General features: G+C 34.5%; 1 protein-coding gene across 1 annotated transcript; it reads right to left on the bottom strand.

Moving 5' to 3' along the window:
* Window positions 1-14,333: 14,333 nt before the first annotated feature.
* Window positions 14,334-15,681, bottom strand: LOC109021602. The gene is made up of 2 exons (XM_019004257.1): window positions 15,250-15,681; window positions 14,334-14,513 (listed from the first exon to the last, which is right to left on the bottom strand). Exons 1-2 carry the CDS (start codon window positions 15,679-15,681, stop codon window positions 14,334-14,336), a joined length of 612 nt encoding a protein of 203 aa, XP_018859802.1.
* Between the last annotated feature and the right edge of the window lie 568 nt (window positions 15,682-16,249).

Here is a 16,249-nt window from a genome sequence, read left to right as displayed (position 1 = left end):
GGATGGAGGAATCACCCAAATTTCTCATGGAGGAATGATCAGCTTGGCCGATCTCCGCCACCTTTTCAGCAGCCATTGCATTAGGCTACTTCTCAGCACCAGTATCAGCCATATCAGAGTTCTCAGAACTATCCTTTGGTAGCACCTCCAGGATTTCAGCCTGCAGCTGCACAGAGTTCTTAGCCTCAATCATCTGCGAAGAAGTCTATAGATGACAGTATGGCATATATGACCAATACACTTCAGCAATTCATGCAGATTCAGGTCACTACAAACAATCAGAACACTCAGGCCATAAATGACTTGCGGGGCACCATCAATAAGATGAGCACGACATTAAGGACTCTAGAGAGAGAAATTTCTAGCACAACCTCAGACTAATCCTCAAATATACCAGCATTAAGCACAACAGGTACATAATGTCTCAGGGGATGTTATTGAGACAACGAAGGCCGTTCTTACTTTGAGAAGTGGAAAGGAAGTTTCCCAACTAGAGATGACCATTGACAGACAAGTAGTTGCTCCTACACCTGAAGATGCAACAAAGACTGATGAAGATGAAAAAGAACCAGAGGTAGTGAGACCAGAAGAGAAGAAGCCTGTGAGTGCAAATGCTGAAACTAGTAGGGGTACCAACCTATGGTTCCCTATCCTCAGAGATTGACAGCTGACCAAAAGAACAAATACCACACTGAGATTCAGGAGATTTTCAAGCAAGTAAAAATCAATTTTCCACTCTTGTTACAACAAGTTCTTTCATATGCAAAATTTCTGAAAGACTTGTGCATAGTAAAGAGTAAGCTGAATGTAAAGAAAAACGCTTTCCTAACGAAGCAAGTCAGTGCATTGATATTGAGTGAGACTCCTCAGAAGTTTGGAGATCCCAGCTCTCCCAACATTTCCATTATGATCTGTGAGTCACGCATTGGAGAGCTTCACTTGATTTGGAGAGTAGTGTGAATTTGCTACCATTCTAAGTGTATGAGCAATTGGGATTGTGTGAGCTGAAAAAGATCTCCATCATGCTACAGTTGCCTGACAGATCAATTAAGGAGCTAAGGGGTATTGTAGAGGATGTGCTGGTCCAGGTGGACAAATTTTACTATCTAGTGGATTTTGTAGTTCTTGATATACAGCAATCAACCTCCACTATTTACCAAGCTCTTGTCATCCTTGGAAGACCATTTCTAGCTATATCAAATGCTTTGATTAATTGCAGAAGTGGAGTTCTAAATCTTACTTTTGGGAACATGGCACTTGAGTTGAACATCTTCAATGCGTGCAAGATGCCAGCACATTTTGATGACACAAGTGATTTGAATGCTATAGAGAGTTTGATACCAACATAAGTTATTTGCTCAACTTTTCCTTTCTCTAATAGTGATTCCATTTTTCAGACACTTGGATTTTTACTTATGAAAAAACTGACCATGTTGATGAAAATGTCCTTGAATTTTTGGACTATTTTGCAGATTATTCTTTACCACTTGAAGTACAATTTATAAGTGCAAGATGACAATCCCATTTTGAAACTCTACAACCACCAGACATACTTAAATCTTTAGAGAAAGAAGTTTCCCAGTTGGAACTGAAACCACTTCCTCAAAATTTAAAGTATGTTTTTCTTGGTCTTGAAGAAAGCATTTTTCCTGTGGTGATTTCCTTGAAATGGAATCAGAAGGATGAAGCCCAGTTGATTGAAGTCTTAAGAAAGTATCGAGTCGCAATTGGTTGGACAATAGCCGACATCAAAGGTATTGATGTTGTTGTTTGTACCCACATAATCCATCTTGAAGATGATGCTAGTCCGGTTCGTGATGCGCAACGTAGGCTCAATCCTATCATGAAGGAAGTTGTCAAAGAGAAAGAGCTTAAACTACTCACAGTGGGTATCATTTACCCCATCTTAGACAGTAAGTGGGTAAGTCCAACTCAAGTGGTACCAAAAAAACTAGTTTAACTATTGTAAAAAATGATAAAAATGAGTTGATTCCAACTAGAATGGTTATTTGCTAGAGAATGTGCATTGATTATAGAAAACTTAATTCAGCCAGTAGGAAGGATCATTTTCCTTCACCATTCTTGGATCAAATTTTATAAAGAGTGGCTGGTAATACATTTTATTGCTTCTTGGATACATACTCTGGTTATTATCAAATTGTTGTAGTGCGTGAGGACCAGGTGAAAACTACTTTCACCTGTCCTTTTGGCACCTTTGCTTTTACCAAAATGTCTTTTGGTTTATGTAATGTCCCAGCCACCTTATAGAGATGCATGATGAGTATTTTTTCTGACATGATTGATGATATTTGTGAAATATTCATGGATGACTTCTCTGTTTTTGAAAAATTCTTTGATAGTTGTTTGCATAATTTGACACGTATTCTCCATAGATGTGAGGAAAAAAATATTTTACTTAATTGGGAGAAATGCCAATTTTTGGTTACTCAGGGCATTGGCTTGGGACTTATTGTTTCTTCTGAAGGTATAAAGGTCGACAATGTAAAAATTGAATTAATATCTAAACTTCCTATCCCTAGGACGGTTAAAGATATTCGTTCTTTTCTTAGACATGCTGCCTTTATAAGCAGTTTATTCAAGGAGTCAGTTCTATTGCAAAACCATTGTGCACTTTTTTACAAAATAATATTGAATTTGTTTGGACTGATGAGTGCCAAAAATCTTTTAATACCTTTAAAGAATCGCTTACCACTGCCCCCATTATGCAACCCTCACAGTGAGACATTCCCTTTGAAAGTATGATTGATGTAAGTGATTATGCGTTGGGTGCTATTTTGGGGCAACGTGTGGATAATAGTCCTTTCGTAATTTATTATTCTAGTAGAACCTTGAATGATGCCCAGAAAATTACACCACTACTGAAAAAAATTGCTTGCAGTGGTTTTTGCAATTAATAAATTTTGGGCTTATATTCTTGGTTCCCCTATTACTATTTTCACTGATCACTCTGCTCTTAAGTATTTGTTGGCTAAGAAATATGCAAAACCACGCTTGATTTGCTGATTTTACTATTTCAAAAGTTCAACATCAGCATTAAGGACAAGAAATGAGTTGAAAATGTGGTGGCTGACCATCTCTCCAGATTGCCACCATCTTGCCCTTCAAATGTCATCCTTCCGCTTGATGATAGTTTCTCGAATGAGTAGCTATTTGTAGTTCACAAAGCTTCCTAGTTTGTTGACATAGTCAACTATTTGGTGACTGAGCAAATGCCATCTGAATGGTCCATCCAAGATAAGCATCGATTTCTTTCTGAGGTACGACACTTTTACTTTGATGATCCATACATTTTCAAATATTGTTCTGACCAATTGATTCGAAGATGCATTCCTAATGATAAGTTTTCTTCTGTGTTGAGATTTTGTCATATAGGTGCATGTGGTGGTCATTTTTCAGTAAAGAAAACAGTCGCTAAAATTTTGCAAAGTGGTTTTTAATAGCCTTCTATGTTTAAAGATACTTATAATTTTTGTAAGGCTTGTGAGTCTTGTAAAAAATTGGGATCCATTATCAAAAGAGACATGATGCCTCTTTCCCTTATTCTTACCTTAGAAATTATTTATTGTTGGGGAATAGAGTTCATGAGACCTTTTCCGGTTTCTTTTGGAAACACATATATATTTATTGGCTGTGGATTATGTTTCAAAATGGGTGGAGACCGTAGCTTGCAAAACAAATGACCATTGTGTCTTCCTAAAATTTTGCAATCTCTGTTTGCTCACATTGGCATGCCCAAATTTATCATTAGTGATGGGGATTCACATTTTTGCAACAAACCATTTTCTACACTCATGATAAAATATGATATCATACACCGAGTTTCTACCCCTTATCACTCTCAAACAAATGGGCAACTAGAATTGGCAAACAGAAAGATAAAAATAATTTTGGAGAAAACTATCAATTCTAATAGGAAATATTGATCAGTTAAGCTTTTTGATGCTTTGTGGGCTTATAGGACAGCTTTTAAAACTAATCTAGGAATGTCCCCTTATCGATTAGTTTATGGTAAAGCTTGTCATTTACCTGTTAATATTCAGCATCGAACTCTTTGAGCTATAAAACATGTTAACATGTTACTTGATGAAACTTCAGGGTTGAGAAAATTGCAAATTAATGAATTTGATGAAACTTGTCGAGATGCCTATGACAATGCTCAGCTGGCGAAGGAACGCATGAAAATTCTACAAGATCAGAAAACTCATCCGAAGCATTTCACACTTGGCCAGGAAGTTCTTCTTTACAATTCTCGCTTACATTATTTTCCTGGTAAATTGAAATCTCGATGGAGTGGGCCGTACATTATAAAGAAGGTTCATCCTCAAGGTGCAGTAGACATTGTCAATCCGAAGAATGACAATACCTTCACTGTCAATGGACGAAGTCTAAAGTCGTTTATGACTGCCTTTGATCCAAACGAATAGATCTTGCTTGTGCAATATTCCAGAGAAGTGTTTTGATCTTTTTCCCCCTTACAGCTTTATTTAATTGCATTTTATCTTTTATATTTATTTGTTATTTTGCTTTGATTTTATATCACATGTTTGGTTGTCTGTGTTGCTTACTTATTCATGTGCACTTTGTTTTCTTTCATTCGATTCATTGGGGATCATGTCTCTCACTAGTTGGAGGTAGTGTGTGTGTACAGATTTAAAAAAAAAAAATTGCATTAATGTGATGTGCATTAATACACATGATTGACACACACTCTACTTCTAGTATTTTGTGAAATTTGAGCACCTTGACAAAACAAAACAAAACAGTTATCCAAGACTTTGGGGGTTGAGTGTTCAACCTTTAAAAATAAAGTTGGCGTGAAAATTGCTAGTCCCTTGGGCTTTGAGGTAGTTAGAATCAGCAATAATTAATCATAGGGTTGAAAAATCCTATGACAAATCATGGCTAGTAATGAGGAACACATAGTCAATTTAGCTCCACATATACATTTGAGTTCTGAGACACTTGCCTCAATTTTATGTGAAAGATTGTTGAGATTATAATCTTGGTATGTATAGCCTCTGGAGGTTGAGTAGTAACGTATCACTTTTGTGAGAATTCAGAATTATGCTTGATTACTTCTGTTTGTATTTCGATCTTTATCCAATATTCATCTCAATTAATTTTCACTATTTTGCTCAAGGATTAGCAAAACGCTAGTAGGGGTGTGATAGTTAGGGGGTGTGATTGGGCTGAGTTATTACATATTTTATATGTTTAGAACAAATATATTTTATTTATTTCATTACATTATTAATAATTTTAGATGGAAAAATTGTTAAGATGCATAAATCCGAATTGTGATTTAAATTGATTTATAGCATAGTTTATGCTTAATTTTATAACTTGTGATTTAATTGGACAATATTTTTTTACATGCACAACACATTTTTGATATTCTATTTTGTTTTGTTAATTTTAATTTTATTTATTTATTTTTTCTTTCTAAGCCAAGAAATTCAAAAATATGAGAAAAGTCAAAGAACAAAAGCAAGAAAAAAAGGCACTAACTTTCTCTTGGCATTTGGACGGAAGTAATTTTGAGTTCTTTCTCAAAACACAATTGGGCAGCATATGGAAAAGAAAAAAATGAAAAGGAACACAAGCTAAAAATGCACGCATGCAGAAAAAGGGCAAAAGAGGATCAGGTGGAAAATTCAAACTTTGGCATGTGGGACCCAACAAAAGGGTTTTTTTCTCTCTCTTTCACTTTTGCTTTTGAGACAGAGGCGGTATGAATTTTTATTGGGACTTTTTCAGACGGACACAACACGTACAGAGTAATGCGGTGGCGGCTTGAAGAACCTCGTGGGGTCCAAACTCCAGCCTCCTTCACTGCTTTTTCATCTTCATCTTTATCTATTTAGCGTGTTATTTTCTTTCCTTAATCTTTATTTAATTTTAGTCTGAATTTTATAATGTATTTTTGAGATTTTTAATTTAGAATCATTTGAGTTTGGATATTTTATTTTCAGTATGTTTAAGTTTGATGTAATTATTTTTGTTACTCTTTTAAGTTTTCGTTTAATAATGATTACAATTGTTATGGATTGATTTTGAGAATTTATGATTTGAATACAAGGATGAACCCTAGAATCTTGATTTTGGAACTTTTCAATTTTCAGTTCATATTTTATCAATTACTTTCTAATCTAGTTTAATTTTTAGCTTAATTTTATTAATCTCTTAGTTCTATTGCATATTAGATTGATTAAAGTTTAATTAGGACTTAATTAATTTCAATTTTATTAATTAATTTTCTAATTAATTGAGATTGTTTAGTTTAGTTGATTCCTTAATTGTTAGTTTCAATTTGTTAGTCTCCTACATTTAATTTCTACACTAAAAAAAATCTAAAAATATGAATTTAGTTCATGACTAGTGTCCTTTTTATTCCCGTTGTACTCTTCTATTCATTACACATACCACTATTTGTATTTTCTCTTTGTGAATAATTTTACTAATTTAAACAAGTTTGATTTTAAATAACTTTCTTTGAAGAGACGATTTAGAAATTTATTCCTAATTATTACGCGATATCTTCCTACATTTGAAATAGCTTTTGTGCTGTTACTTTTGAGTGAGTCAAATTGGTAATTAACGTCATCGCATTGAACAATTATGGCCGACAGATAACCATCTTCATCAAGATGCTACAAATAACCACCTTCATAAATGCACAATTGGGACACCAGGAATTAATATTCTTGTTTGCATGCATGCATGTTTAGGAATTAATATAACTTTTTCACTTCGAGATGCTGTTGATCGTTTGAATAATCTTGACAAAAATTATTTCACGGTTCACAAAAATATTGAAATTTTACAAAATTTTAGATAGCATATGGGAATAAGGAAATTATAATTTGGGAGGGGGGGATTTTCTATATACATGAAATTATGAATAAAATTTAGGAGCTATTTTGAATTTTGAAAAAATTTTGGGGGCCACTGCCATTAATTAAATAATGAACTCTTTAATAATAAAAATTGGAGAAAGTATATATAATTTCAATAATGAAATGTATTTATTCTAAAAATGAATAAATCAACTAAACAATTCATGAACAATAAATTCAAATTCGTTTAAAAAAATTAATTTATGAATATATGAAATAAAACCCAATAAAAAGCCAACTCAAGTTAACTTGAATACAGCTCAAGCTGTCTTTCTAAGGGTTTGGATCCTTCAAAAAGTATCTCATATCATCATTATAATTTTTTAAAATTTTCACACAAAATATAATAAAAAATTTAATTTTTTCAGATTTCAATATAACTTTTTCAAATTTTAAAATAATAATATTATTTTAACAATAGTTTTTTTAATTTTCATCTTTTATTGAAAACCATCTCATCTCGTCTCTGAATCTAAATCACCCTTAAAAGCTCTTTCAGCAAATTACACCACTATCAAATTCTCATCGTTAAATGAAGAATCGAAAATGGTCGAGGGCTTTGGAATTTTCCCATAAAGATCAGTAATTTGTGAGAAGATGTTTGGAATACGGCCAGCCTTGAATGGAAGCTGTCACCAGTGATAATGGCAGAAAATCCGATTCTTTGAGAATCCCTTCATCACTAGGAAATATCATAATTTTGAAGTTGAAAAGTCTACAATTAAATTATAAGAAATACTTTAGATATAAATAAATTATATAAAAATAATTTTATAAATTAAAGTGATTTTATATAATTCGTCAAATTATAAAATTATTTTTATTATAAAATAAATCTAACAAATTAAATAAAATTAAATCAATTTTTAAAATTATTTTTATATAATCTCTTTATAATTATATCATTCCTGTTAAATTATAGGCTTTTTTGATTGCGTATACTACACGAAGTGGATAAACTCAAGCCAACGGCCAATAGGTTCTTTGCCCAATAGCAGGGTCACCATAGCATCGTACATGTGGAAACATGTCGTTTTCAACGTCTAACAAGACCGAGTTAACTCTTCTTTAAGTTTGCCGTGCACCATTTAAGGGGTTAGAAAATGTAGACATTCCACTTAAAATCAACCACAACTTTTAATTAATGGGCATGTCTTTTGCATTGATCAGAGGTCTAAAAAGCAAGGATATTGGAGTAAGTAGTCCCCATGAATTTGACAACCTCCTTTGGCTGTATATTATTCCTGCAGGCTGTGTCACACAACCTCCATTAATGGCTTATGATCAATAACCTTATCATTATCTAATTAAGGGGCTAGAAAATGTAGATATTTCAATAATAAATCAACCACAATTTTTAGTCTTGATTTGAATAATGAGATGAGATGAGATGAGATGAGATTGTTTTAGATTAAAATTAAAAGTTGAATAAAATATTGTTATAATATCATTAATATTATTTTTTAATATTATTATTATTATTTTGAAATTTAAAAAAGTTGAATTGTAATTATTTGAAAAAATTGAATTGTTTATTGTATTTTATATGAAGATTTGATAAAATTATAATGATGAAATAAGATATATAAGTTGAGATGATTTTTTAATCCAAACGGGGCCTTAATTAATGGGCATATCCTCATATATGTCCATTAATAAATCAACTACAACTTTTAGTCCCAGTTTGAATAGTGAGATGAGATGGGATGATTTTAGTCCCGGTTTGATCACAACCTTATCATCATCTAATTAAGGATCAGACAATCCGTCGTGACCAGAGCAGATTTTTTTTTATAGTTTTATGACATGTTTTAAAAGATTCAACTATTTTTTAAACATCTTTAAATATTTTTAAAAATAAAAAAAATCATAAAATCTTTAAAAAATACTTCATTAAACATTAAGTAAAAAAATTTTAAAAATGAAGGTCATATTTGGACATCACCAGGACCAGGTTCAAACAAATTCATGTATCCAATTAATTAGGGCCATCAGCATGCCATAATATCATCTGTTTCTTCCGTGTTTTTTTTTTTCTTATTAATTTCTTGATTAAGAAATTTAGCAATCTTATCAAGAAGAAAATCGAAAGAGATAAAGATAGAAGGAAGACTTTAAGAGAGAGAGAGAGAGAGAGAGAGAGAGAGAGAGAGAGAGAGAGAGAGAGAAGTGTGGTCATTTTCTTCTACTCACATGGCTTAGACTGCTGACTGAATAACGAAACAAAAACAAGAGACTTTATGTTAGTCTTTGCCCTGTCCTTTTCTCTTTTGTTTTAGAAAACAAGATGACCATGCATGCATGCATCGTGCTGAAACATATTGTTAATCAAATCATAATTGTGATTTAAAATTCTACAAATTTATTAGTATGTTTAATATTGAATCAATAATGGTAAGTTATCACTCCCATATTAAATCAAAGAATTCTGCTATATACAGTCAGTCATTTTTGTATATTATTTATGCACTCCACTGATGTGATTGACTAAATCAATTATTTTATATTAAAAAAAGTGATGCTAATCACATTAGTAAAATATGTAAAGAGTACATAAAAGTGACTGGACATAGAATTTTTATAAGTGAAATATCATCCTCAAAATTCTAAGAATATTTAGAGATTTTGACACTCGGTAAAACAATATTATATAGTTGAATTCTCTCAAAAAACTACTAAAAATGCTATTGTTTTTCTTGCAGGTTAATACTTTGGATCTCTGTTTTGTATCCTTTGGTTTTTTTGTACCGTTGTTAAATTAAGTTGGATTTTTGAGGTCTGATTTTGGTCTTAGTTCTATATTTGTAACCCCAGACATCAGGATGTAATCACGGTATTCCTCTATCAAAAGTAAGTGTATTAATAAAATTGAGACGGGATCATAATTAGACACGTGACCTTTGGCTCTTTCTTAAAAGAAACAAAGAAAAAAAGAGAAAAAAAAAAAACTAACCAATCCTTTTCTTCATTTAATAATTATGCGACAAAGGTAAGAGTTTTTCAAGATTAATTTGTAGAAAAAGAACTATTGTTAGAACCCAATTTAGTATGATGACAGTTCACTACTTTTATTCCTAGCCTACAAGATATTGTGGGTTCAAACTTCAATGTCACGATGATAAATGAATTTGGGCAGGGGACAACCTTGGAAAATTGAGACGGAAAAGGTCATCAAATCGTTCCCTGATCAATGTTTCATTAGAACATTATTGTCTAAAAAATGATTGGGTCTCGAGGCCCATCAATTGAATCACATGAAAAAAGCCTTGAAGCGAGGAAGTCAAGCGCCACTGAGATTATTATTTAATTTTCCATTTATTTTCTTTTATTTTCTTTTGGGTAACCAGTTGAGATGATCTCAAAACTTTTCATATTTTTTATTTTCAAATATCATTCAATCACAAAATATTTTTAAATTTTAAATTTTCAAAAGTTTCATTTAATTATTACATAATCATTATCTAAAAATAATAACCAATACAACTTTTCTAAATTTTCAAACACAATACAAAAGTCAATACATCTTTTTCAAATTTTAAAACAAAAATAAGATTAAATTATATTCAAACAACTTTTTAACTTTATAATATTTGTATTTAATTTGTTTTCTCTCTTTTCCCAAACTCCCATAAAACATCAATTCAAACTATTTCACCATTATTCAAAAATTATTTCGATACTATTCACAAATCATTTCAATTTACAAACCATTTCACTACTATTTACAAAATTCTGAAATACTATCCAAATGAGCCATAAAACATCTAAATAAGAAGATTGAATTCATTTTCATTGTACTTGTTCCATTAATTTCATGATTTCTATTATTTCATCTTCAATTTTTCCTATTTCAATCTATTAGAAAAAATATATAAATGCAATGTGGATGTGATTGTTAGATCACTAATTACCACAAAAGTTTCAATAGATGTGACAAGTGATGATTTAACATGATATTAGTGTGAGGCCTAATCCAAAACAAGGCTCATGCCCTCTAAAAACGCCAAACCCATTTACTAATAACGATGCCGTTTTGGTACCCCTACACACAAAAACCCTAATTTTCCTTCCCTCTCTCCCCATGTCCAACTTGCATCGCTCGAACCCTTGCCTGCACTGCAGCCAGGCCGTTGGTTGAGCTTTGGCGGCCTTGAGAATCGCCCACCTCCACCAACTAGGACCAAGACTATTCGACCTATGAAGGGCCTTCTGCTCTAGAAATGGTGTGGAAAGCATCCCCTTCCACCACACTGCTTAAGCCAAGACCCCTTCCCATTAGTACCTCCTCCCTCTTGGTTTCCCCCCTCTTTTCACTCGGTTTCCCTCCTCTCTCTCACTCTCACTTGCCTCCTCTCCCTTTGATTTGGCATCACTGCCACTATATGTTGTCTACACGTCGTTCAAGCAAGACCACTTGTAACACCCCACACCCAAAGTTTAAGAATAAAATCACTTTTCTAAATTCTTAGGGAAGTCGGAGTGTTGCTGCTGAACTTGATTTAAAAATATTTTCTTTTATTCTAAAAGAAGCGTCAGGTACAAAGATTCCTTATAGTAAATAGAGTCATTTTGTATTAAAACACTGAAATTATAAACGAGAGTGCTCATAAGCATTTATTAAAATTTCTCAAAATTCGTGCTATAAAAAATCATAACTTAAAATTTTTGTACATAATCTAGGCCACTGTCACGTCTCCTTAGACTAAGTCTCGTTCTATAGCTCTACCTTCATAAATATTTCGACCTGGGGTGGTTTAAAAATATAAAAGAAAACTAACTTTAGTCGATGACTCAATAAGAAACTCATCATAACGTAAACATACTTAACATGAGGTTTTTCATAAAATATTTCATATTGAGAACTTAAAACCATGACTGTTCATATGTATGCTATGATATACATGACTTATCTTGGCTTATCTGACTTATCTTTCTTATTATATTGACCCACACACTTAACCCTATGTGCAAAGTTGTGCATTAACTCCACATCACGCGGTCGCAAGTTGAGGCGTTTGTAGATATAAAAGTTTGGCTAGGACTAGGTGACTAAGTTGATAAGTTGGGATAGGATTATGTGACTAATATGATAGAGTTTATCCTATCATTAAGTTTGTAATTTTGGATAAATGTAAATTATTTATTGACTTTATCTATAATAATATTAAGTTTATTTAAGAGGTATTATAGGTTGTTTAGATATGTGCACTTATCCAGAGAAGAGGTTGAACTGAAATCTGTTACTGCAGAGAAGATTTATCACGAGATGTCAGCATTCCGTCAGGAGAGATTTTTGCGACAAACCCGCCCCATCAGCAGAGTCCTATTGAAACTAAAATTACTTTCAGATTATTTATTTAAGGGATCCTATTGGCTAGAATCTGTAGAGACTCAACCCTAAATATTTTAGACCACTTTCCAGTGCATATTTTGGTGAGAAAATTCTGGAGAATTTTCATATTGTTTTTCTCAAAAAGTGTGATTGTGCTCCATGTTGGAGAATTTATTTGTCAAGTTTCAACCACTGGAGTTCCAGGAGAAAAATCAATGTTTGAAGATCTTCAAAGGTTCTGATTACTACTGCGGTAGAAGACAAATGGGTCATTTGTCTGGTCAAATAAGAGTGTCAATTGACAAAGATTTTGTAATTGAGTTTTACTTGTAATTGATTTTCAAATAATAAAATTGATTTTTCTGGATTTGGCTACACAGTAGGGTTTTACCTTTAAAGAGCTCTTTAAAGAGTTTCGCTTCGATACTAATTTTGGTGTTATTCAATTTATTTACTTTACATTATTGCTTAATTATTAAATCAATTGCATGCTTGACAACTAACCAATTTATTGAGTAAATTGGTAGATATTTCAACTGCGTTACAGGGATACTATGGTAATTTCACCGCTAATAGTATTCTAGCATACTATGGTGGACCACGCTTAGCTCTATGGCTTGCACATTCACCCATAAATCGTATTGGTACCATGCATCTGTATGACCATCTAGTTTACTGTTCTGAACTTATTTTACACTTGATCTTATGAAAGTTTACGTGTCTTATACAACATGAGATGCATAGTACATATATAACTATAATATAGGGAATAAAACATGATGAATGATGTGCTTGCAAATATCAGGACATGCGTGGTACATAAACATTGGCTTCCAAAGAATTGGGTTTACTAATAATAATACATAATTAGCTAACTTATGTTAATCCTAATTTATGATCAACTTACTTATCTTCTAGTGTTGCTTCCTAAAACCGCTTATGTGTGGTACACAAACCGCTTGATGCCTCTCATGGGTGAAACTTTGAGGTACGCCCAATCTCCTTCTTCGAATGACAGGTCTCTTATTCTTGTGTCTGCATAACTCTTTTTGTGACTTTGCACTGCCGCCATCCTATCTCTTATGATTCGGACCTAATTCTTCATCTCTTGAACTAACTCCCAACTCATAGCATGTCTTCGAGAGTCTGAATAGTGCGCTCTGACTGGCCATCTGCCTAAGGGTGATAAGCACTGCTAATCTTCAACTTAGTGCCCATGGCCGCCTGCAAGCTCTTCCAAAAATGGGATGTGAATTTCGGGTCTCAATCTGATACAATAGCCTTGAGTATCCCATGCTATCGGACTTTCTCTTTCACATACAAGCGCATTAGCTTTCCCAAGGTGTCGGTACTAGTGACAGGTTGGAAATGAGCACTCTTGGTCAACTGGAAATAATCACCTAAATTGAATCCTTCCCGTTGGGAGTTCTTGGCAAACCCACAACAAAGTCCATAATAATGTCGTCCCATTTTCCCTTCTGGAATCGAGAGGGGTTGGCGGTTATTGGCAGGTCTTTGGTGCACAGTTTTCACTTTTCAGCAAGTGGTACATCTCTTAATGAACACAGCAATGTCCCGCTTCATTCGTTCCCACCAAAAATCCTCTTTAAGTCCCGATACATCTTCGTATTTTAAGGGTGAATTGAATAAGGAGCCACATGAGCCTCTGCTAAAATTCTCTCCTTAAACTCTAAATTAGTGGGAATCACCCTACGATTTTGGAACAAAACAATAGCATTCCTATCCAAGCTGAAGTGTGCAGGTCCTCTTGATTTTCTGACTCTCTTCTGGATATCCAGTAGCTTCAGGTCCCTCCTTTGAAGAGTTTTCAATTCTTCAAAATCAACAACCCAGACTCCATACATAGAGGCTAATACTACCTCTTGCTGTGAACTCTCTACAAGAAGCCTTCTCATTCCACAAAGGATAGAGTCTAACCCTAACGGCTCAACTTCATCTACCAAATGGGACTCCCGACTTAACGCATCAGCAACTTGGTTCGCCTTCCCAAGATGGTACTTAATCTCACACTGGTAGTCATTGATTAACTCTAAGCACCTTTTTTGCCTCATGTTGAGATTTTTCTACGTGAAGAGATGCTTCAAGCTCTTATGATTGTTGTAGACCTCACATGCCTCACCATAAAGATAGTGCCGCCAAATTTTAAGAGCAAAAACCACTACTGCAAGCTCCAAGTCATGAGTGTGATAGTTGCTTTCATGATCCCTTAGTTGGCGGGATGCATAAGCTACGACTCGCCCCTCCTGCATGAGAATCAAATTTGGAAGCATCACTGAAAACCACAAACAGCTTGCACGGCTCTGGAAGTGCTAACACAGGTTCTGAAGTCAATCTCTTCTTCAATTCTTGGAAGCTTCTCTCACACTTCTCAGTCCAGACAAACTCAACATTCTTCTTAGTCAGGGTAGTGAGTGGTCCAGACAATCTAGAAAACCCCTCCACAAATTTCCTAAGTACCCTGCGAGTCCCAAGAAGTTTTGAATCTCGTACACTGATGTGGGACGCGGCCAGGCCAAAACAGCTTCCACCTTACTGGGATCTACATCCACACCCTCTTGAGAAATGACATGCCCCCTGACTTCATCTAGCTAGAACTCACATTTGCTGAACTTTGGATACAACTGGTGTTCCTTTAGCTTACTCAGAACCAAACACAGGTGACTAGCATGCTCCTTCAAATCCTAAGAATAAACCAGGATATCATCAATAAAGACCACTACGAGAGAATCCAAATAGGGCCGAAACACCCAATTCATGATGTCCATAAAAGCTGCAGGCCATTAGCTAGCCCAAAAGGCATCACTTTGAACTCATAATGCCCGTACCTCAATCTAAACGTAGTTTTGGGTACATCCTTGTCTCTTATTCTTAGCTGATAGTACCTGACCTCAAGTCAATCTTCGAAAAAGTAGCCGCACCTTGAATCTGATCAAACAAATCATTGATTCAAGGCAGTGGATATTTATTCTTTATGGTCACCTTTTTAAACTCCCGATAATCAATGCACATCCTGAGTGTGCCATCTTTCTTCTTAACAAGTTGCATGGGCGCTCCCCAAGGTGAGGAACTGGGCTGAATAAATCCCTTGCCTACCAATTCATGCAATTGGGCCTTCAACTCTTTTAGTTCAGCTGGTGCCATTCTATAAGGAGCCTTGTGTATCGGAGCCGCTCTAGGTTCCAAGTCAATAGTAAACTTGACATCGTGAATCGGAAGTAATCCAGGGAGGTCAACTGCAAAGGCATAAGAGAACTCTTCAGCAACTAGGATTCCTGCTATAGACTTTGTCTCTGATGGATCAGATACTACTTGAACCAGATAGGCATCTGCCCCACTAGCCAGGTCCTTCTTTGCTTGGATCGCAGATATAACCGTGGATCTCGACGTCAACCTGCCACCCGCAAATTCCATATAATCCCCTCTAGGGAGATGAAAACTGATCACAAAGCTCCGACAATTGATACTCGCAAAGTGTTTAAATAGCCAATCCATACCCAGAATGATATCGAACCCAAGCAGCTTGAACACTATCAGGTCGACATCAAGTGTCCTCTATCCAAAATCCAAAGGATAGCCTAAGGCGACCTTTGAACACCAAATCGTTTCTCTATTTAGCAACACCATGAACACAGATTGAGCCAAGGGTTCCGTGACTTTTTTTTTTTTTTTTTTTTATGAAGAGTCGGAAGCCACCTGTCCATTAGTGACCCCGTCCCAATTTTTTTAAAAAAAACCTCATTATGGCGGAGGAAAACCGTGGTTACAAAACTGATACTCGGGAATTACAAACATCCCTTGTATCGAAACCAAAACCCAAAATCAAAATTACAAAACCACCTAAAACAGCAGACCCAACCTAATTTAACCCAAAAACCTGCTACACAAAATAAACTGCCTATAGATACAAAACAAGACAGAAACACGAACGCCTCCTCCACGAAACAAAAATCTGCATGAACGAAAACCAGCAGCAACCGAC

Source organism: Juglans regia, unplaced genomic scaffold (assembly GCF_001411555.2).
Source record: "Juglans regia cultivar Chandler unplaced genomic scaffold, Walnut 2.0 Scaffold_195, whole genome shotgun sequence".
Lineage (NCBI taxonomy): Eukaryota > Viridiplantae > Streptophyta > Magnoliopsida > Fagales > Juglandaceae > Juglans > Juglans regia.
The sequence above is the reverse complement of the archived record's forward strand: the minus strand, read 5'-3'. Positions and strand labels throughout refer to the sequence as shown.